The following is a 21,436-nucleotide window of genomic DNA, read 5'->3' on the forward strand; positions in this document are numbered from 1 at the left end:
AGGGCGGGGCGGCGCGGGGGGGGCTCGGAAGGAGACCTCACGACTGCCAGGCTGCGAAGCTGCTCTAACGCTCTCTCTCCCTCTCCTGTCCCTTTTCCTAGTCCCCACCGAAAGGTGCCACCATTCCCTACCGCCCAAAGCCCGCCTCCACCCCTGTCATTTTTGCAGGTGGTCAGGTAAGAGCCGACCCGCTCTCGGCCTCCACTGCCAACCTCAGCCTTTTACTGCAGCCCCCGCCGCTGCCCGTTAGTGCACTCAGGTTTTCTCCCTTCTCACGTGCACGTGTCCCCTGCGCACGCTGGACGCAGAGCTTTCCCGGCCCGCAGCCGGCCCTGGGGTGGACGCGGACCACCGCGAGAGAGACCCGCCGGGCAGCGTCCGCAGACAGAAAGGGCCGAGGCGGACGCCCTGTGGAGGCTGGGCCCAGGAGGACTCTGGTCCGGGCTCAGGCCTGCTCAGCCGGGCAGCACCGCCCGAGTCTAGCTTCCTTGTGTTTTTAGGAAGCTCAGAGGCAGGAAGGGCCGGGAGCATTACCAGGGGTTTTATGACTCCTGGTTGAGGCAACTACGACTGTAAGAACTGGCCCCATCTCCCCTGAAATACACGTTCCCAACTTCCCACACACGAGTTTCCCCCAGGAGCACGTGAGGGACGAGACAAGGATGAAGGAGAGGCCAGCTGGGCGTCCCGTTACAGGGACGACCCTCTCCCTCCTCCCTGCCCCACCCCGGCTGCAGGCCCCGCAGGCCGGCCATGGCCACTTCACACACCTGCTGTTTTGGTGGGTGCCCCTGAGCTTTCCCTCCCGCCAGGGAGGGCCTGGGAACCAGGGGTCATGGAGATTTCTGTCTGAGGCCAATGGTTGGCTTAGCGGAACCTGGAGGGGCCGACAGGGGGGCTGTGCCCTGTCATCTGCCCTTGGGCACTGGGCTCAGAGGCGTCCGCCAGGAGCTCGCTTTGTCCCTTCGCAGCAGGGTCACGGCAGCCGCGGTCGAGGGACTTTGAAAAGGCCAGGCCAGTGTGCCAGGAGAAGCTCTGCGTCCAGGCGGCAGTGCTGTGTGCCTTGTTCAAGGGAGAGTTAAGACAGAGACTTCCCAGATGACCCAGGATGGGAGGGCCGTGAAGGAAAAGAGGCAAATACACACTCTCCACGTTTTTCTCTGCTCTGTAAGGGAACCTCGTCCGGTTTCTCTCCCGCTGAGCCCCGTGAGGTGAGGGCAGGGTCTGAGCTCCTGCGGCAGCGTTTGTGGTGAATCCCCGGGGAGAGGGGGGCAGCGGCTCCAGCGGCCCCCATGGTTCAGGGCAGCCGCAGACGGCCCGCCTCGTTCAGAGCTCCTTTCCTGCCGCACATCCGTGATCAGCGGCAGGTTAGTTACCTGCGTGGCCTCAGCCCCAACATGCGAGCAAGCTCGCGATGATTCCACACGGGGAAGCATGGGCTTTATTCAGAGGGGAGGCATGTTAACACGAGCCAGAGCCTGGCAGCCTCCCGGGCCCAGCCCAGCCCCGGCCGGCAAAGCAGGGCGTCACCCACCCCCCAGTCAGGACGGCGAGGTCACCGCCACCGTGGGCTTCGCAGGGGCTCAGCACCTTAACCCAGCGCCTGTGCCCTGGGGACAGGTAGTGTGGCCAGTGACTGACTAGTGTTGGTCGCCGGCGGGGGACAGAGTCACAGGAGGGTCACCGCGGCGCTGCAGGTAGCGGGCAGAGGGGCCACTGTACCAGGCCCCGGGCCCTCCCCGCCCGCGTTCAGGACGCGCTGCACACCCAGGCTTCAGAGCCTCGCCTCGCCCTGTCCCCGTGTCCCCGTGAAGACGCCCGCGCGTCCCCGCCGCCGAGAGGCACTTCCTGCCGTCCCAGCAGGTTCGGTCCGTAAAGATTTCATCCAGGCGGAACCTGTGACCTGTCGTCCGTCTGTACCTCTGCCCTGAAATGATGGTAGGCGGCCCGTGCACTTCCAGTAGAACTAGAAACCATAACACCTGAGTGATGAAAAGATAAGTCAGAGACTGAAAGTGTCTGGGCTAAAGAACTGCCAGCCGGGGAGCACATGGGCAGCACTGTCCCAGGGCCTGTCACACTCGGGGACACGTTGGCGCAGTGCCTGGTGGCGTCCCACGGCCCCGATCACGCACAGCCTCCCCGGTGCGTGCTGTTTCTCATCAGCTTCCTTTCCTTCCCCACGAGGTGCCCGGGCCTCCCCGAGATGGGGGCTCTGCGCCCGCCCCACCTGCAGGCCTAGCGTGGCTGGTGCCGCACGCTCCACCTCACCGAGTCCCAGTGGCAGGTCTTTGTCTTTACTCTCCCTCGACTCTGTGTGGTTTGTTTGTTTTCTGGCTGTGAGTTTCTGGAAGCATCTCGGCTGAGGGACTGTTGAGGCAGGTGGGGCGGGCAGTGGGAGAGGCTCCGGGGCCCACACACGCGCTGCGGCTGCTCCGAGTCACTGTCTTGAAGGCAAGTGACACGGTGACGGCAGAACAAGCCCCCTCTGGGAGCTGTGCCACCAAGAGCACGCTGCCCCCACGTCACAACGGCCACCCGGTCCCCTGAGGCTGGAGGACAATCGGCCAACCTGTGGCTGATTTGGGTGCATTTCTTACTTAACCTGGCGTTCGCAAAATTGGTTTTGAGTCACCTTTTAAAGTTTTCTGTTTTGTTGTTTGGGTTTCTTGGAGTAAATATTTCCTGAAAGTGTTTACTCTGATAGCCGATTCAGTTCTCAAAAGGTTAATAATCAGTGAATCTATGGCAACGGTCAAGCGGATCGTTCTTAGATACTGTCAGTTGGGGAGCAAGGGGGGTGAGAGTCGGAAGCCATCTGCCTGGTCCTTCCCCTCCCCCCCGCCCCGCCCCATCGTGTGTCTGGTTGTAGCTCCAGCCACCAAGGGACCCGGGAGGCTCGATGCCAGGACCCTGCCCCCCATCTCGGCACCCCGGGCCCTGGGAGGGTCACCTCTCCTACGTGAAGGGGCAAGGCCTTAACCAGAGGGCCCGGGGCCTGCTCACAGGAAAGCCCTCCCTGAGGAGGGCCCTCGTCCCGCAGGGGAGGCCGCGGTGGGGGACACGTGGCTGCCGCTTCTCGAGCTGACGGTGTCTCTCTCTCTCTAGGCCTACACGATCCAGGGACAGTACGCCATCCCCCACCCAGATGTGAGTTTTTACTCTGTCCCTTCACCTCTCTTCTCGTCACCACTTCCCTCCTACCTGCATGCTGCTGTCAATCGCTACTAATATTAATATTACACTATAATATTAATACTGTTCTCAGTGTTCCTGACCTGTGTCATATCCATATGGCCCTGAATAACCTTGAATCTCTTAGCACTAATTCTGCTCCTGTGGAGGACTTGGCCTGATGTCCAATTGTTTTGATTGTGGCTGCAGTCCGGCTATTCCTACGCACATGGGGCCTCGGGCGGGGGCCACCGGGCTGCTGTGTCCCCGGCGCCTGCCCTAGTGGGTGGGGACAGCTTGGGCCCCGTGGGCACCTGAGCAGGCAGGTGATGTGCCATCAGCAGGTCTGCCGGGATACCTTGGATGGGCGTTTGAACACCTGGAGAAGCTACATGCTCCCTTTCAGGTCCCGGTCGGGGCAGGGTTCACGCATGCACGAGATCCAGGCTGCCGGGACCCCGTGCGGCAGACGAGGCTCTGGTCTAGCGTTGGGACGCGCTCCACGCCCGGGGCCGCTCCGGACTGGGTTCCAGGCTGAGCGCAGCGTTGGTGCTGGAGGACTGGACGCCCCGAGCACACTGCAGGGGGGCCGCAGGCCACAGGGCTGTAGATAGGCTGGGCCGCGAGGTCTGCGCTGCTGGCCCGGGCAGCGGGGTGCGGGGAAGAGAGGGAAGAGGTGGGTGGGTTTGTGTGCCACGGCCGCAGGCACAGCAAGCTGAGGTCCGACCCGAGAAGTGTCCTCTGTCCTGGGAAGGCGGGTCCACGTGCGCTGCTCTCGGAGAGCCAGTGGGGGGCGGGCTCTGTCCAGGCAGAGGGACCGCAGGTGACAGCAATGCCCGCCCACCTTGTGCAGACGCTCGCGCTTTTGAACTGGCAGGTGAAGAGCCGGCCGCCTTAAGACGTAAAGTCAGGGCAGGGAGAGTTGTAAGAATTCACTGACACTGAGCACATGTATGTATTGGAAGTACAGAGATTCAATCCACTATCATTGCAGGACGTTTCTGTTGAATAGAAAAGAAAAACCAACGGCTTTTCCTTTTTAAAAAAATCCGCATTAAGCAACACACATGAATCAAAAGTCAGAGAAAGCTGATGGAGACGGGTCTGGGGGCCGTCCTGATGCCACGTGGGGGATGCCTGCCCTGCCCATCCCAGACGACAGTTGGCTGTGACCCAGGGGACGGCAGGTGCTGGAACCCGGGGAGGGGGCTCGTCACCCATGTGGAGTGAGCAAGCATAGCACTGGTGGGGTCGGGACGGGCACTGTGGCGTGTGGGTTCCGTGGGCCCCAATAGAGCGCCCGCATGGGGTGACGGAGATCAGAGGAGAAGCCGGTTTACAGGGTGGCACAGCCTTCACTCCCCATGGCTGGTGGTCTTGTGCCTTTGGAAAAGCTTCTGTGCAAAAGCAGACTCAGAACTCAGCACACTCGGCGGTCTGGGCCATGAGGGATGGTTTACCCCAGAGCAGGTCTGAGATGAGGCTCAGACCAGCAGCCCGTGGCAGACCTGTGCTTCCCTGCTGCCCGAGGCCTCAGCGCTCCAGGCCTGAATTCCTGGTCTGGAGCTCCTGGTCTGAATTCCCTCGGCTAGAGCACACGCACCTAGCGAGGCCGAGGGACTTTGATTGGTGTGGTTGATTGGTTTTTATATCAATTGGTTGTTTTGCTCTTTCCATGTGATTGTCTCAGTATCTCTTAAAAATGGGTAGTTTCAGGTTTTTTTCGGATTTTAAACTAATTTATAGCTAGCTATTACATGGTTGCCTCATTGAGTTTGACAGAGATTTGAAACACTTGGTTTTTTATCGTGAAAGCACTTTTGTGCAGGACCCTGCGTTCTCCAGAGCCGCACGAGTGATGGAGCAGCTGTTAGGACAAGAGAGCAGGACTTTGATAAATGCTTTTCTTGCAGGAATGGAAACTTGAAGACTTGGACCATCACTAAGAATCGTTCAAAACAAAATTAAATGGTGACGAGTGACCATGGCCAGGAAGGCAGTTTTATCTGAGCTTAATATTCAGTAGGAATTTTTTAAAAGCTTCATTTCTTAGAACGCAAATATAATAATTACAGGAAGTACTAATTTATTTTATAAGGTAACTGAATACACCATTTGAATATTTCAACCCCAGTGGCTGACACACAACCCACTGTCATCTCAGCAGCTAATTCCTTCCTAAACCAGGCACAGACTTTGAGAAAATACACTTCTTAGAGCTGAGCATTTCTTCATCTGGAGCTAAAATGTGTGTAGTTTTTCCTGCTTTCTGGTTTAACCTACGTAAGAATCAGGGCCCCACCCTCACCAGTCTCCCTCCAGGTTCTTGCCTGCCTCGGCCCTTGTTTTACCAGAATCCTTCTGGAAGCTCATAGCTCTTGGGCATTCGGAGAGGCCAAGGACTGCTGGATGACTGGGCCTGTCACAGCTGCAGGCCTTGGTCACGGCTGGCGGCCAGAATGCTCCAGGACGGCCGCCCATGTGTCCTGCCCGAGGGGTCGGGTGTAGTTTCAGATACAAGGAAGGACCATGGTGGCCACAACTCAGGACGCAGGAGCAGATGCGAAGCCTGGACAGACACAGCATGGCCACCACCGCTCTCTCCCACCTCCACTCTTTCTGTCCCTGTACTGATTACACCGGGAAGAAACTGGTTTCTTCTGGGAGAAATCAGTCAATGTCAAGCATGCCCTCACGTGTGAATCTTATTTCTACTCTTCAAAGTTTCCAAGTCACTCCCTTACTTAGCATCCCCTCATTAAAGGGGTGCTGGAAGTGAGCAGAATCGAGACCAGAAGCCAGCTGGGCCAGCGGCCTCCCTTGGAGCCTGGGCTGGTGAGGACATGGGGCTTCGAGGGGCCCTCGCCAGAGCTGGGGGCCAGGAGCAGCAGAGCTGTCGGTCCCCGCGACGCTGGGTCTCAGCAGAGGGTGTTGAGTATCTGGGGGTAGATGGGCGCCATGTTAGCCGGGAAACTCGTTACTTAGAGAGGTAGCAGTGGGGAAACTGGAAGCGAGTGAGTCATAGTAAGTAGAAGAAACCAGTGGGAGCGCACAGCTAGATCCCGTGCGGACGGTGGTCCCTGGGGCTCTGCTCACAGTGGACACAGCCAGGGATGGAGTGCGTTCCCCGCCCACCTCCTCGGTGTCCCCCTCCGGGAGCCCGCAGGGAGGTGCCATTGAGGCTGCTCCTAGCATCTAGTGAGAGCCCTGCACGGCCACCCTGCTGACGCCTGCACCTCTGGCTCTTTGTTCTTCCAAGATCGGAGGATCTTCAATCCTCTCCTTTCGCAGCTCGGAGTGGTGGGGAGGCGCCCCAGCCCCACCTGCCGCAGAGCAGGAAACAGGGGCAGGTTAACTCTTGCCCCCGCCCCTCTCCCCGGGATTGCACACCCTCTCCTCGGAGCTGAGCTCTTCAGTGGCCGGGCCTTCAGCCCGCCCCTCCCAGAATCAGAATCTGCATTTTCACAAGACCCTGGGTAACTTGTTTGCATGGAAAGTCTGAGAAACACCGATAAGGAGGACTGAGAAGGAAGAACACAGATCCAGTTGAAGTCCCAGGGTTAACGGATAGGATGGAGGGAGGGAAGCTTCTAAGAGATGAGCACAGAGAATTTCTCAGAATCAATAAACAAAAAAATCCTCACATTCAGGAATCCCAACAAATCCCCAACTAGATCAACCAAAATCCATTTTAGACGTGTCCAAGTAAAGCCACATGACACCAAAGACCAAAAGTGTATCTTCCAAGAGGAGAGAGAGAAGGAATATTCTAAAGGAGCAATTGTGGTGGCAAAATAAAAGAAAACAACTGTCAACCTAAAATTCAACCTCCAGAGGATCTCCCAAGTTACAGATGTTTTCAGACAAACAACTCTGACCTTCTAAGGGATGCCCGTCAGTAGAAGGAAAATGATCCCAGAAGGAAGACTATAAATGCAAGAAAGAATGGTGAGCAAAAAAAACTACCATTTCTTTCCTTAACATAAGCACAAATCATAAAGAAAACATTGATATTTTTGACTACATTAAAATTTAAACATTTGGGTCAATGAAAACAAACTTTGTAAAATCAAAATCAATGCTATCTAATTGCTGGGATTAACATAACAGAACTAAATGGGCACCAATCGCATACGTAAGATTAGGATGTGGCTGAGGGGATTAAAACATCCTGTAGGTCGTTGTATCGTTCAGGAGGAAGGCAAAGATATTGAATTAAGACTAAATGTACGTGTTAAAATTTCAAAGTGGTGACTATCAGAAACATGTTCACTTTCATAACTTCCATAAAGGTACGGAGGGGAAAGTGGGTGACAGGAAAAGATTAATCAGTACAAAACAAAGGGAATGAAAAAAAAAGAAAATAAACCCTTGAAGATCAGGGCAATTAAAATAAGATGACAGAAATTAGTCTACATCTGTGGGTAATTGTGATCAAAGCGGGAGAAACTTTCCAGTTAAAAAACAAAGGCTATCAGAAAGTTTTTTAAGAAAAGCTAAACAAAGAGACAAGCAAACAAAAACAAAAAAAAAAATCATTTTTTTTTTCAAGAGACACACCTAAAGAATAAGGATCTAGAATAATTAAAAGAATAGAAAACCTATTCTAGGAAAATACTAACCCAATGACACAATACACCATTATTATTGTTAGTGGGGAAAAAAAAAACTTTAAAGGAAATTACTTAGTCATTACTTATTGATAAATGCTTCACTAGAAGATAAAACAATTTAAGTTTGCACCTAAAACATAGCCTCAAACATATATAAAGGAAAAAATTAACAAACCATTAAGAGAATTTAACAGATGTTGCAGTGAAACCTTAACAGACCTCTTTCAATGAAGGCCAAGTAGACAAGTACAAAGAGATTCTGACAGTACAACGTGAGCCCGAGTTAACCGACGTGCACCGAACACTCCCCCAGCACAGCTACTGAATTCATGAAAACGTTTACAAAGCTTGATCACACACTAGACCGTAAAGAAGACTCACCATCTTTCAAAAATTGGAATCAGATAGATGACTCTCTCCCCATAAAGCAAGTAAATTGAAATCAATAATTAAAAGGTGAATTTTTTAAAAAAATCTTGTCGTTATTGAAAGTTAAAGAAGACCAGAAGACCACAGTGAATGGAGAGACACACGATCCTCCTGGAAACGACACCAAAGATCTTCCCAGGTTGAGGTACGGATGCAGTACAATTGCACACAAAATCCCCGCAGGCTGTTTTGAATTTTACGTGAAAGAGCAAAAGCCAAGAATCATCAAGCTAGTTATGCAGACAATATCTGATAGGATAGTCTTTATAACGTAAACAAAAAAAAAACACTCCTTATGTACCAAGAACTTCAACACGAGAGAGAAAAATTTAACACTTTTAGAAGAAAACAATATCTTTCAGTTCACAGATCAGGGAAGGATTTCCTAAAACAGAAGCACAAACCATAAAGAAAATAGTGATGAATTCAACTACATTAAAGTTTTTAAATTCTGTTTCTCTCAAGGCTCCATAAGGAGAGTGGGGAAAAGATCTTTTCAGCACATATAACTGAAATAGGATTAGTATCTGAAATAGATAAGTTCACGTGAATCAGCGAAAAACAACCCAATAGCAAAATGGGCAAAAGACACAAGCATTTCACAGAAGAGGAAACAGGACTTGCAGACTAAACCACGAGGTGGCGCGTCCCTAGATGTGAGTGCCGGTGCGTGGCATGTCCATCTGGTGCTGACTCGTGGAGCTGTATGCTTGTGAATCCTTCTGACTTCAGTATTTGTCCGTGTTGAGTATTTGTCTATGTTTTATGTTCTGACGCAGAGTTAAGTGGAAAAGGCAATTATGGAGAAATGTCCGTGACGTGACGCCTGCCCGCTGGCTCCGCCCTCCACCCTCCCCTCCAGTCTTCCCGCCCAGTGGTTTGTAGGCACTGGCCAGATTAGAAAGTCTGATTCTCTTGTTTTGTTTTGTTTTGTTTTATGGCAGAAATATCTCAAAAAGTGGGAAGTGCCCTTAGCACTTTGTGCTGCTCCCTCCTTTACAAATGTAGAAATGGAGGCCAAGTTAAGGGCAGAGCCAAGACAGAGAGATGCCAGCTGACACCCATCGCCCACCCACTCGCGGGACGGGTGCTCCTCCAGGCCCCACCGTCCGGTCAGTCCTTCCCAAGATGTCACTTTATATTCGTGGGTGCCTGAGAGGGGATCTATTTGCTGGTGTGGCCACTGTTTCATACAAAGCAGCAAATCCATTGCAGTGGGACAGGTCAGGGCCTGAATCACTGAACTTCTGAGTGCCAGACTTGCCAGGTGTGAGCGGAGCCCACCTCGCGGGTTATCTGGCTGTGCCCGTAACACGCGTGGCCAATGGGCTCATCCGTTTAACCGTGAGCAGGTGATGGAGGGACCAGAGGAGCACCCGCGGGTGCAGGGGCTGTGGGTGGCCAGGTGGGGATGCCCCGCTAGTTTGCGATGTTCATTCACCCCAACTCACGTGGGCAGCACTTCAGCCTGCCCATCCCTCACGTGGCACCGGGCCTTGCAGACGGGGGCACGAGGCCCACGGAGACCAGATGTGCCCATCTCCACAAAGCTGGTCAATGCTGGAGCTGACTCCGACCAGTTCTCCTGCCCCCAGAGCCCTGCTCTCCCCTGCCATCTTGACCAATGAACAGCAGTGCACTCTTGGAGACTCAGGGACAGATAGGAGAGGGCCCTGCCCTCATGGGGACTATGCCAGCCCGGCCATCGGACACATAAGCATGTGACGGGGGTGACATCGCAGACCAGGAGCAGGGAGCAGCCTGGCCAAGGCCCCTTAGGCCCTTCCGGTGCCGCAGGGCCGCCCCTCGGGCTCCTCGCTGGCCCCCGGCCCCCGGGTGAAGGGCTGGAGCCCCCAGGACGCCAGTCCCGCGCCAGGCGGCGCTTCTTGCACCAGTGCGGTGTCTGCACGAAATCCCAGTGACGGTCAGAGCAGGTGGCCTGCCTGCCCTGGGCTGGGCTCTGGACAGCCCACTGGATGTTTGTTGTCTCCAGAGACGGGGTTTCCTCCTCCATCCTAGGAACCTGTGTTACCTCCTTGTGAGGAGACCTTAGACCCAGTTCCAGCGCTCCGTGTGGGTGGGCTCGGGGCGCAGACCCCGCCCGGTGTCCCCATAACTCGGGGTGACGATGTGCTCAGGGGAGGCGGGGTCACAGGACCCAGTCGGTGCCCCCCACACACACCCGCATGCCCCGACGCCCATGGGTCCTTGCCACCTTTCTTACGGGCCCCTGGAAAGAGGAGCTAGGGTGCCCGAGCCGCGCAGCGGGGTCTCCCACCCTTCAGCGCCTTCCCTGCAGGTCATCTCACCCGTGGCTTGGCAGGTACAGGTCCCCTCACACCTCTTGTCCCCAAGACTTGGGTTGGTGTCCCCATAGCGGTGTTTCCCGGGTGTGCTCTTCTGACACCTTTCTCAGGGGGCTTCTGTGCACGTCTGCCCAGGCCACGCTTAGCCCAGCGGTGTCAGTCACAGGGCAGACCTGCCGTGCAGCAGGTGTGCTGTCAGCCCCCGGCCCCAACTCACTGGGGACCCTCAGAGCTGAATCTGACCCCAGGTCACCACGTCCCCTCCCCAGAGCTGCCAGGCATGACAGCTGAATCTGGGATGAGGCCGGTTCTCTCCGAGCAGGCCCACCCCCAGCGTGGGGAGAGGCCTGGGGTGGGGGAGGGCTGCTTTTACGGTGGGCTTACCGCTTCCAGGGAGGGAGGGAGGGAAGATACAGCCCTGCGCTGGCAGATGCTACAGAAGCGGCCAGGAGACACCGAAGTTTGGCTGCAGCGACAGCCCACCCACATCCCAGCGGCTGCACAGTGGAGGTTGTAACGGGAAGGTGTGCGCGGAGGCCACAGTCTGGGCACGGCTCGGCCCCTGGACCCCGACCTGTGGATGCAGGAGGAGGCCGGACTGGCCGGCCAGCGCGCCACCAGCCCTGTCCCACGGCCGCACCTGCCGGACACGGGACGGGGTGGCGGGCTCTCGGGAGGGGCCCCCCTTGGGGCAGCCGTGATCCCCCACGTACTGGGAAGGGGTGTTCGGCATTTGTTAGGAGAGCGCGCCTGGTCCCTGGGAGGCCAGCAGCATACCCACTCCTCTGTCGCCCGAGGGCTCGCCCATGAAGGCCAGGGACGTGGAGATCCCAGCGCTCGGACCTGCCCCCACCCCCGACACGTTCTGCAGAATGGGACCCACGTGGTGACTGGTCAGACCCTCGTCTCACCTGGGGATGCCCTCGACGCTCCCTGGGCGCCCACACCTGCTAGCCACAGGGGCTCCGTGGAGGCCCCATGCTGGCCTCCGGGCTCTGGAAGCATTCGGGCTGGGCTTCCTTTGTGAAGGTTGGGAGTTGAGTACACGTCCTGGAATGTCCTGGCCCTCCCTCCGCTCGGCTGAAGATGTGGGCCGGGCCAGTGGGTGAGCCAGGGCTGAGGATGCGCCCGGAAGTCTCCAAGGCCGGGGGGGTCCCAGCATTCAGACAGCCCCTATTAGGTGGCCAAGGCGCACCACGTTTACCTTTATCTTCTGTTATTTGTAGTGTTTATTTAAGAAATGAAGCTCAGATAAAATAACTAAAGAAACTGCATTTCAAAACCCCCACCAATGTCTAGTGGCTGGGGGATGGGGGCCAAGGGACAGGTGACAACGGATGGGGCATAGGGGGTGGGGGGAAGGGGTATAGGTGTGGGACCCCCCCGTAGGAGCCCTGCACCCTCTTGGCGGCCCTTGCAGCTCCCTTAGCGGAGCCTTCCAGCACTGCTTCCTGTAATCCTGGAGGCCGCAGGGGGCGGGCGGTGGGCCCCACAGGTGGCCCCTCCAAGTCACCCCATGGGTAGAGCGAGGGCCTGCGGGGGAGGATGCCGGCCGTGGAGTGGGCCAGGCCCAGGTTTGCAGAAGGAAGCCAACCCACCGACGTGAGTGGGTCCCACGAGTGACAGCGTGACGTTGAGGCACTTGGGGCCCAGCGGGTCCTGCTCTGTGGCTCTAGACCCTCCCCGTGGAGCCCGGGGGCCCGCCTGGCCAGGGGCCGAGGGGGGGAAGGACTCAATGTGCCTGCCAACCAACCGCGGCCCATTGGTTATCCCAGGCCAAGTCCTTGCGTGCTGCTGCGTCTGCCATGTGTCGCATGGCCCCCTTTCTATCTATCTGTGCAGACTTCCGTTACGCGTTTTTAATTTGGTGTGACTTGTACTCAATGACAATAACCTTCTTAGCTCTCGTGTCCCTCCTACCCCAGCAGTTGACCAAGCTCCACCAGCTGGCCATGCAGCAAACCCCCTTTCCTCCCCTCGGACAGACCAACCCCGCTTTCCCCGGTACGTACCCAGCCGCCCTTTCTGACCTCCTCTCTTCTCACCTGGGGCCTTTCTCTTTCCGAGCGGTCTGTGTTCAGGGCAGTGAGCGGACCAAGCGCAGCTCTGGAGTGAGGGCCAGGGACGCGGCGCTGTGCACGCTGCCGCGGGTGGGCGGGGGTATCTCTGTGCGTCTCCGTGACGGGGCAGTCACCCTACAGATGGCCTTCCTGAAGGAGACACCCCCCCCGAGGGTCCACCCTGCTCTGTGCTGCCCACCGGCCGTCGGGGGGGCCCTCCTGCAGGAGGTGGTGCACCCGCAGGGCGGCTCGCCCGGGACGGCGCCCCCGTAGCTCGGAGCGGCACACCAGTCAGACTTTGAGCTTCCCTAGTTGAAGTGACCTTGCTTCTCTCCTTGAGGGCAAAACATTAAATCTGTCTCTTCTTTGCTCTCCAGGAGAAAAGCTGCCTTTACACTCCTCCGAAGAAGCTCAAAATCTGATGGGCCAGTCGTCAGGTAAAAGAAAACCACGCTAAAGGGAGAGCAAGCAGGCCAGGAAGGGACCTGGCGGGAGGAGGGGGCGAGGGGCCTGCTGGCCAAGCGCCTCGGGGAAGGGACGCCGGCGCCACCCAGGGCCGGGGCCCAAGTGGCTGGCCCCAGGTCTGCACACGCGGCTCCCAGCTTCCGCCCCGTTCCTGCTGGGAGCGTGGTGGGTCGGCTCTGACTGGGCTCGGGGCACAGCTGCCCTGTCATCCAGAGGCCCCGCCTGTGTGTCGCTCATTCTCCCAGTGGCACAGCGTGTGGGGGCCTGGAGTGAAGGGTTGACCATGCTGTGTGCCTTCCAGAAATGTGTTTCGTGGGAGATGAGATCACTGTGGGCTGGATTTGCACTAAAACGCTCCCCGGACAGGGCGGGGCAGGGCGTGGATCCGCAGGTCCTGTCACCCAGGCTTGGAGCAGTGGTCGCGGCCCGCTGACAGGCCGTTGGGGAGCAAAGCCACTGGAGGCATGTGGCCCGGACCTGCCAGGTTCCCTGGGAGGGAGGTGCCCCCCATGCTCCCATCCCCACCACACGGGCCTCGTGAAAGCCTGGGTCAGAGCAGAAGAGCGAGTGCCGGCTGAAGGGGAAATGCGGGAGAGGACTGTTGGCAGGGGTCGTAGCTGTCACCCCCGCTGGCGTGTTCCGGGCCTCAGGGTGCGTCCGCCCCTCACCCATCCCTCAGGACCACGTGGGCCCAGCTGAGGCCACGGGGCTCAGGAGGCGTCTCTCCAGCTGGGACCCCAGCTCTGGTGCTCCATGCTCTCACTGTGGGTTTCTTCTCAGTGCAGCCTTTAATTAAGTTAGTGCAGAACTGAATGAGTGAAAACTAGAGTAGAACATTTATAGAATGTTTCTGATTATGGAACTGGATACCAACCTTTACAAAGTTGTGTGTCTGGCGATAACACATGTTTGGGTGTCTGTACAGTTTATAACGTGATTGCAGATAATTGCCCAGCCATCGTCTCCAGGAGACGACCTGGGGACTCCAAGCGCCGGGCTTACCCGGGACACACGGCCCCCACCCCACCCCGACACGGCCCTCCCAGCACGGCCTCGGGGACGTGGGACCCGTGTTCACATGCCCCTGTGACGACCTCCCTCTCCAAGGCCCCGTGGACCCAGAGCGCTCACACACCGCACTTGCACACGCACGCGCACGCTCCCGCCACGGCCGCGGGTCAGGGAGGCTGGGCGGTGACGAGAGGTGTCTGCTGGTCGTCCTCACCCTGAAGGCCACGCCACGCCGCTTCCCAGGCAGCTGGGGTTTGTGTTGGGGAAGCAGCGTTCACGATTCATGAGAGGGAAGCTCACCGCTGGGTTTGACTTCGGCACCTTTTGAAAGAAAGTCCCCTTGATGAAAAGTCATAAGCTAGGTGAACGGCTGTGACCCCCAGCTTGTGTCACCCAAACCAGGAGGCACCGCACGGGACTTGGGACCAAGGAAATCTCTTAAGTGACATTTTAAGTGTCACTAAAGATTGAATGTATATAGATGGTTGAACAACTAAGTAACTATTGATAATACCTTTATGAAAAGAGATAAAGAACAGAAACTCCAGGTTTAGCTGCGTAACAGAAAAATGATGGATGGTCTGGGGTGAGTTAGTTCGTTCAGCATAGCTGAGCCCCGTGCGCCGCGGGCCCCAGAACAGGCCCGGTCTCATCGGGTCCCTGTGTCCTCGACACCAATGGCCACGGCACATCTGGTTCCGGGGACACACATGCTGTGGAGGAGGGTGCCTGTGGGGCCGGGGGCCGGACAGTCGCCTTTCTTGGGACCCCTCGGGGCCTTGCGGGGATTAGCCTGAGGGGCAGGGGCCAGGGAGGGAGGAGCGTGGCGTGGGAAGAGGGCTCAGGTTCCGGAATATTCCGAAGGTGCGTGAGCCGGGCCTGCGATAGTGTGCCACGGGGAAGGCGGGTGGAGCTGGGGGCTCCGGGTCTGGGCTGAGCTGCGGGCCCCACGACACTGGGACACACGGGTCCGGGGCAGGAAGAGCAGGGTCTCGGCTGTGGGTTTTGAGTTTGAGACGCCTCCTGACGGGATGGAAGCACCTCGTACACAGGAGTGTGTCTGCCCCGGCATTCACCCGCGAGGGCAGACCCTCCCTCCCTTCTGGGCCCCTCACAGCCCCCTGCGTTTTGTGGTCACTGTTTCCAAAGTAAGTGTGGATCTTGTCCTTGAACCCTGAGAGGCTGGCTCTGATTTGGTGGGTGCTGAGCTGACATTTGTGAAGACAGAAGCTGGGCGTGTGATGAGCTGGGCCTGGGTCTCAGCCCAGGACGCCCTGTGGAAAGGCACGGCCTCCCATGCCTGGCTCTTGGGGCTCCCTGCCCGCCACCGGAAGCGCTGCCCGGGGGCGGGGGCCGCAGAGCGTGGGAGGGAACAGGCGCAGCCGAGGAGGCCTGCTGTCGGGTCTGGGGGAGGGAGGGTGGGCACCCAGGACTGGCGTGACCAGTGCGGCCCGTACCCGGGGCGCCAGGCAGAGCCACCGGGGTGTCTGTGAAGGGTGTCTCGAGAGACTGCACAACACAGCAGACAAGTGACATCATGTCATGCCCAGAACGAAAAAGTGAACCTGCATCCTGCTGGGTTCCTTTTCCTTGTTCGAGAGACGCTGGGGTCAGGAGGGCGGTGGCAGTTTGGGGCTGAGCGCTCACAGGCCCCGGCCCCCAGCTGTGCAGACCCTCCCCTGGGCAGCCCCCGGCCCTGCCTGCCTGCCGGCCCAGCGGGGCCGAGCGCCGGGTGCAGCGGGAGCAGCCTTCTGCCCGCCTAACCGTCTCCCCTCGCTGTGCCCAGGTCTGGACGCCAGCCCCCCAGCCAGCACTCATGAGCTCACCATTCCCAATGATGTGAGTATGCCGGCCTCGCCCATCCTGAGCCCATGTGTGCCCCTCCCCCCCCCCCCCGCCCTGGTTAAGCAGCTTAGTGCCCATGGGGGTGGGTGATGTCACCCCCGAGATACCAGCCAAGGAAGGAGCTGGTGGCGCTTCAGGGTTGACTCGGAATTCAGATGCCGGAGCTGCCTGGGGGCCCTGGCTGCCCCCATTTGAAGGCCCTGCCTGGTTCAGGGTCAGCCCTGGGAGTAGGTGGCCCAGAAGTGCCCCATGGGCCCTCGGAGGGCCTCACACACTCCCCTCACACACTCAGTTATCTCCCAGCCATCCTCTGGATCCCTGGTTTATCTTAAGAATGTTGACTCCGATCCCCAAACCAAGACAACAGGGCAGGCGTGGGGAACGTGTCCTAGAGGGGAAGCTGCCTGGGTGGGGCATGGTGATGGCTGGGGACACCGCCTCTCCAGCTCCCGTGTCCACTCAAACATACATCCCTCCAGCCCGAGGGCATGGTCTAGAGGGGCTAACACGGCCTCGGGCCCACAGAGGACGCTGGGCCAGGTGATGCGGCCGCATAACCGCTGTGTCTTGATTTGTCGGGACTTCTTGCCGTCGAGGCCAAGCAGAGGCCAGGCACCCGCGGCTCCCGTCCTCCAGCAGGAGGGGGTTGGGCGTGCCTCTTCCCTCTGGAGCCTGTGATGTGCTGGGGGTGGGCGGCCCAAAGCAGCGCTTCCTGCAACTTCCCCAGCGGCTCCGCACCGCACACGGGCTGCGGTGGATTCTCCTCTAAGAAGCTCCTCCGTCCTTTCTTCCAGCTAATAGGCTGCATAATTGGACGCCAGGGGACCAAAATCAATGAAATTCGACAGATGTCTGGAGCTCAGATCAAAATCGCCAATGCCACAGAGGGGTCATCAGAGCGCCAGATCACCATCACGGGGACCCCGGCCAACATCAGCCTTGCCCAGTACCTCATCAACGCCAGGTGAGGCCGGCCAGCCCGCTTGGGCCTGCACAGGGCTGCCTCCCGGGGCTTCTCTCTCCCGGCTGTGCAGGGGCGCGGGGGGTGGAGCGTGACGGAGAGAGTCTCCAGGTGGACGCGGGCCCACACGCTCCTCTGCACTCTCACACCTGACCTTTCACCTCCAGTGGTGCCCGCACGGCCCCAGACAAGTCGCTAGGCGTTGGCGCCTCAGGCAGCAAACTGTGGGGAGGCCAGCATCCACACGGACTCAGGGCGTCTGAAGCCAAGCCTCTGGGCCTCACTCTTCACAGCCACAGGGAGGTGTGAGGGCCAGCCTGCCTCCTGCCTGTCCCTGTGCAGTGGGAGGGTCCGGGCCCTGTGATGCCACCGCCAGCCTCGTAGCCGTGCTGCCAGCTCCGCACACCTGGGAGGTCCCTGGGCTTTGGAGCTGAGGAGGGGCTGCTTCACTGGCCTTTCCTGGGACCTCCGGCCTTCTGCCCACGGGGACAAGCTGGGGGTGGCCTGGCCAGCACCTGCCCTGTGCCCACCCCACGTTCTCTGCTCGGCAGAGGCCTGGGTCTGGGGTCATTGAAGGTCAGCATAAAAGGCTCTGTAGTTTCAGGGAACAGGTCACTGCGTTTCTCTGCTCTCACACATCTGTGGTTGTAAAGATCCCCCCTACCCAGACACTTGGTGGGCGGCTGTCAGGGAAGCGTGCAAGGGTCTGAAGTCACGCGCTGGGGCAGATGGAGGTCCTGTGGCCCGAGAGCCAGGGCGGAGCTCCTGGGCATAGCGGGCCCCACCCTCGGCCTCCCTGCTGAGGGCGACCACACCCAGGAAGCCTCCAGAGCTGCGCGGCACAAGGGCCCTGCGTCCCTCTCCCCGGCAGTGTCACTCCCATGCCCCTCCCGGCAGTGGCCGCAGAAACGGTTGTGGCAGCCTGGGCCTGTCCTGGTGGCTGTCGTCACCCCACCATGTGGTGACAGGTACACGGGCCCCTGTGGCCGGGGAGGAAGGCCCCGTGGCTCTGGTCCCTGGTCCTCAGCTAGTGGCCACTGCGCTGTGAGCCAGGACCGTCCATGGCAATGAAGAGGGAGGGGCAAGGCTCTAAGGACTCCTCCGTCTGTGAGGACGTGGTGACCTGTGCCCTGTGCCCTTGTCTCTTCCAGGCTGACGTCCGAGGTCACCGGGATGGGCACGCTCTAACCCCGCCGACGTCCCCACCGCTCGCCACCTGTGCAGACCGCCCACCCCCTTGCAGATATAGAGGTTTCTTTACTACAGAAGGTGTCTGTGCCCTAGAGATGCACCCACAGCGCTCTATCTGTGTCTGTGAGCCCCCGGCTCCGCCCCGACACTGCTTAAAGTTCACTGACGCCCATCTCCTCACGCGTTGGCATGCCGTGTTCATTATTTTAAATGCTTTGGGGCCACTCGCATCTGTGACGTTTTAGAAACGTTGTTCCTTAGTGTCCGTGTAACTGTTTTAAGACTTGGTTTGACGTTTGGACGGCGCTTCCGGCAGCCGTCCCCTCCAAGCCCCAGGAGCTGTGGCCGCAGGGAGCTGCCCCTCCCCGGTCCCTCGGCCTCGGCTCCCGTGGCCACGCGGGTCAGCGCCAGGTAGGGTGCACGTCTCCCTTTGTCCGAGGGCAGGAGAAAGGAAGGCTCGGGGTCCTGACCCAGGGTGCGGGGCGAAGCGGGGGTGCTGGGCCCCGGGCGTCTTCGGGGCTGAGAGTGGGGACCGGCCGGAGGCGCCTCCGCACCGCGTCCCAGCTCAATAAACGTTGTGCGCTGCCCCTCGGTTCTGGCTCCTCTCTGTGCCCCCCGCACTCAGACCCCCCCGATGCTCGTGCGGCCACCTGCCGCCCAAGGAGCAGCTCCTTCTCACCCAAATCGCGCTCCCACCCTCTCCCACCTTTAAACAACTCATTGTCTGACTTCCACGACTCTTCTGGTTTTACTTTTGCAAAACTGCGTGGGGGCAGCGATGCCATTCCCAGCCCAGCGTCGGGGAGGAAGGCTGCTGCCCCGCCGCGCCCCGGGCACGGTGGCCCTGCGCTCCCCAGCGGGAGCCCGCACGCGCCCTCCTCCCGGCTCAGTTCGCCTGCGCTCACCCCGGGAGCCCGCTGTACCCCTCTCGGCGCTGAAGCCCTGGAGGCCCGGGCCCGGGGCAGACAGCTCTGCCTGCTCGTGTCAGATGCGGGCTCACGGGCCCCGAGCAGGTGGGCGGCCGGGAGGTGAGGCCAGGACAGCCCCGCAGGGGGCACCACCCTCCCCGCATCGCTGGGAGTCCGCGTGGCCGGAGGGCCTGCCCTGGTGCCCGCCCCTTGGCAGGAGGCCCTCCTCATCTGCCCCGCTCCCCGGGCTCCGGCCAGGCCTCCGGTGCTCGGGCCGCCCAGGCACACTCCCCCGCCCTCCCTGGAGTCCCCTGGTCGAGGTTGGGTGCACAGCATAGCGGCACCGGCCACACCGCAAGCCCAGGGTTCAGGGCTGCGGTTCACTCACGCACCCACCGGACACGCCGGCCACGTGCCGGCCTCACTCAGGGCCCGGGAGGTGGCGGGGACGAGGTGGACGCGGGCCTCCCTCTGGGCACCTCGGTCAGCTTTGGGGTGGCGGGTGGCCGGTAGGCAGGGTGAGGAAGTGCCTTAGAGAGCCAGAGCGGCCGTGGGCAGAGCCAGCCGTGAGGAGGACGTGGGAAGTGCAGCGTTCACCGTGGGGCCCCGGGAGGTGCAGGCTGGGGGGGCTGAGGTGCGGGCCCCGCTGCGCACGCATCTGGAGGGGAAGAGCCGGTGGAGGGGCGGCCGGGGCTGGAGCAGCTGGAGCTGGGGCAGGAGGGCAGAAGGGCAGGAGGGCACAGGAGTGATGGGGGCCAGGGGAGCCCTGGAGGCTGTGGGACTGACAGAGGTGGGGCTCAGCCAGGTGCCTTGGTTCTGGAGGCTTCCGAAGGAAAAACGAGCAGGATTCCCTTTGGATCCAAAGTGTGCTGTGGAAGAAAGAGGGTCCAGGCCGCGCGAACGAAAGCTCTTGCTCTGAGCCCGGGAAAGGCGGTTTGCCCTCCATGAACGGGGAGGCTGCGGACGAGGGTTGGGGAGACAGGTGCTCGGTTCTGGACGTGTCAGTGGAGATATGCCAGCCCCACGGTCCAGGCGGGAGAGGCCGGGAAGCAGCAGGCCAGGCGCCATTGGAGGAACCCCAAGGTTGCCACGTGGGATGCCCCCAGAGTCAGGAAGAGGGGCCTCACTCGTGCCACCCGGCGTGGGGCCCGCCGTGGGGCCCAGAGGAGATGCTCATGTGCCAGGCACATCACCAGCCCCGGCTGATGCCCGGCACCCAGAGGAGCGGGGCCCCTTCGGAGCTGCCCACCCTTCCGTGTCCACAGATACGACTGCTGTGAGCTGCGTGTACAAGTCTCTGTTGGAGGCGAATACCTAGCAGGGAAGTGACTGGGGCACATGACGGGTGTATCTTTAACTCTTAAGAATCTGCTCACCTGGTTTCTACAGTGGCTGTGCCATTTTATGTTCTCTCCACATTGCAGGGAAGTTCCAGTCGCTCCACATCCGCAGCGGCATGTGGGGTGCTCAGTCTTTTTAATATTAGCCATTCAAGTGGGTATGCGGTGGCAACTCACTGTGGTTTTAATTATCATTTCCCTTATAACATGATGTTGAGCATCTTTTCATGTGCTCGTTTGCCCTCTATCCTTCTCTGCTGAGGTGTTTATTCAAACCTTTTGCCCGTTTCTTAATTTGGTTCTCTTATTATTGAGTTTTATTTATTCATTTTTTGAGAGTCCATGGGCATTTTTTTTAACACATCTTTATTGGAGTATAATTGCTTCACAATGCTGTGTTAGTTTCTGTTGTACAACAAAGTGAATCAGCTATACATATACATATATCCCCGTATCCCCTCCCTCTTGAGCCTCCCTCCCACCCTCCCTATCCCACCCTCCCTATCCCACCCCTCTAGGTGGTCACAAAGCACCTAGCCGATCTCCCTGTGCTATACAGCTGCTTCCCACTAGCTAGCTATTTTACATTTGGTAGTGTATGTGTGTCAATGCCACTCTCTCACTTCGTGCCAACTTACCCTTCCCCCTCCCCGTGTCCTCAAGTCCATTCTCTACTTCTACCTCTTTATTCCTGCCCTGCAACTAGGTTCATCAGTACCATTTTTTTTTTTTTAAGATTCCATATATATGTGTTAGCATCTGGTATTTGTTTTTCTCTTTCTGACTTACTTTACTCTGCATGACAGACTCTAGGTCCATCCACCTCACTACAAATAACTCAATTTCTTTTCTTTTTATGTCTGAGTAATATTCCATTGTTTATATGTGTCACATCTTCTTTACCCATTCGTCTGTCGATGGACAGCTAGGTTGCTTCCATGTCCTGGCTATTGTAAATAGTGCTGCAATGAACATTGTGGTACATGACTCTTTTTGAATTATGGTTTTCTCAGAGTATATGCCCAGTAGTGGGATTGCTAGGTCATATGGTAGCTCTATTTTTAGTTTTTTAAGGAACCTCCATACTGTTCTCCATAGTGGCTGTATCAATTTACATTCCCACCAACAGTGCA

At 58.4% G+C, this 21,436-nt stretch overlaps 1 protein-coding gene across 14 annotated transcripts in view; it reads left to right on the plus strand.

Moving 5' to 3' along the window:
- PCBP3 (poly(rC) binding protein 3) overlaps positions 1–18,647 on the plus strand; it is a 213,490-nt gene extending 194,843 nt beyond the window's left edge. For 3 of the 14 annotated variants that reach the window (XM_059921739.1, XM_059921738.1, XM_059921740.1), the window contains 7 exons: positions 102–245; positions 3,109–3,150; positions 12,448–12,526; positions 12,960–13,019; positions 15,845–15,897; positions 16,698–16,867; positions 18,016–18,647. In XM_059921739.1, coding sequence (XP_059777722.1) covers positions 102–245; positions 3,109–3,150; positions 12,448–12,526; positions 12,960–13,019; positions 15,845–15,897; positions 16,698–16,867; positions 18,016–18,052 — 585 coding nt within the window. In that variant the 3' untranslated portion in view covers positions 18,053–18,647. Of the gene's footprint in view, positions 1–101; positions 246–3,108; positions 3,151–12,447; positions 12,527–12,959; positions 13,020–15,844; positions 15,898–16,697; positions 16,868–18,015 lie in introns of those variants that run through there. The other 11 variants (XM_059921749.1, XM_059921752.1, XM_059921741.1 and 8 more) reach the window with 10 other exon arrangements.
- Positions 18,648–21,436: the final 2,789 nt, after the last annotated feature.

The sequence above is a fragment of the Balaenoptera ricei genome, chromosome 4 (assembly GCF_028023285.1).
Source record: "Balaenoptera ricei isolate mBalRic1 chromosome 4, mBalRic1.hap2, whole genome shotgun sequence".
Classification (NCBI taxonomy): Eukaryota; Metazoa; Chordata; class Mammalia; order Artiodactyla; family Balaenopteridae; genus Balaenoptera; species Balaenoptera ricei.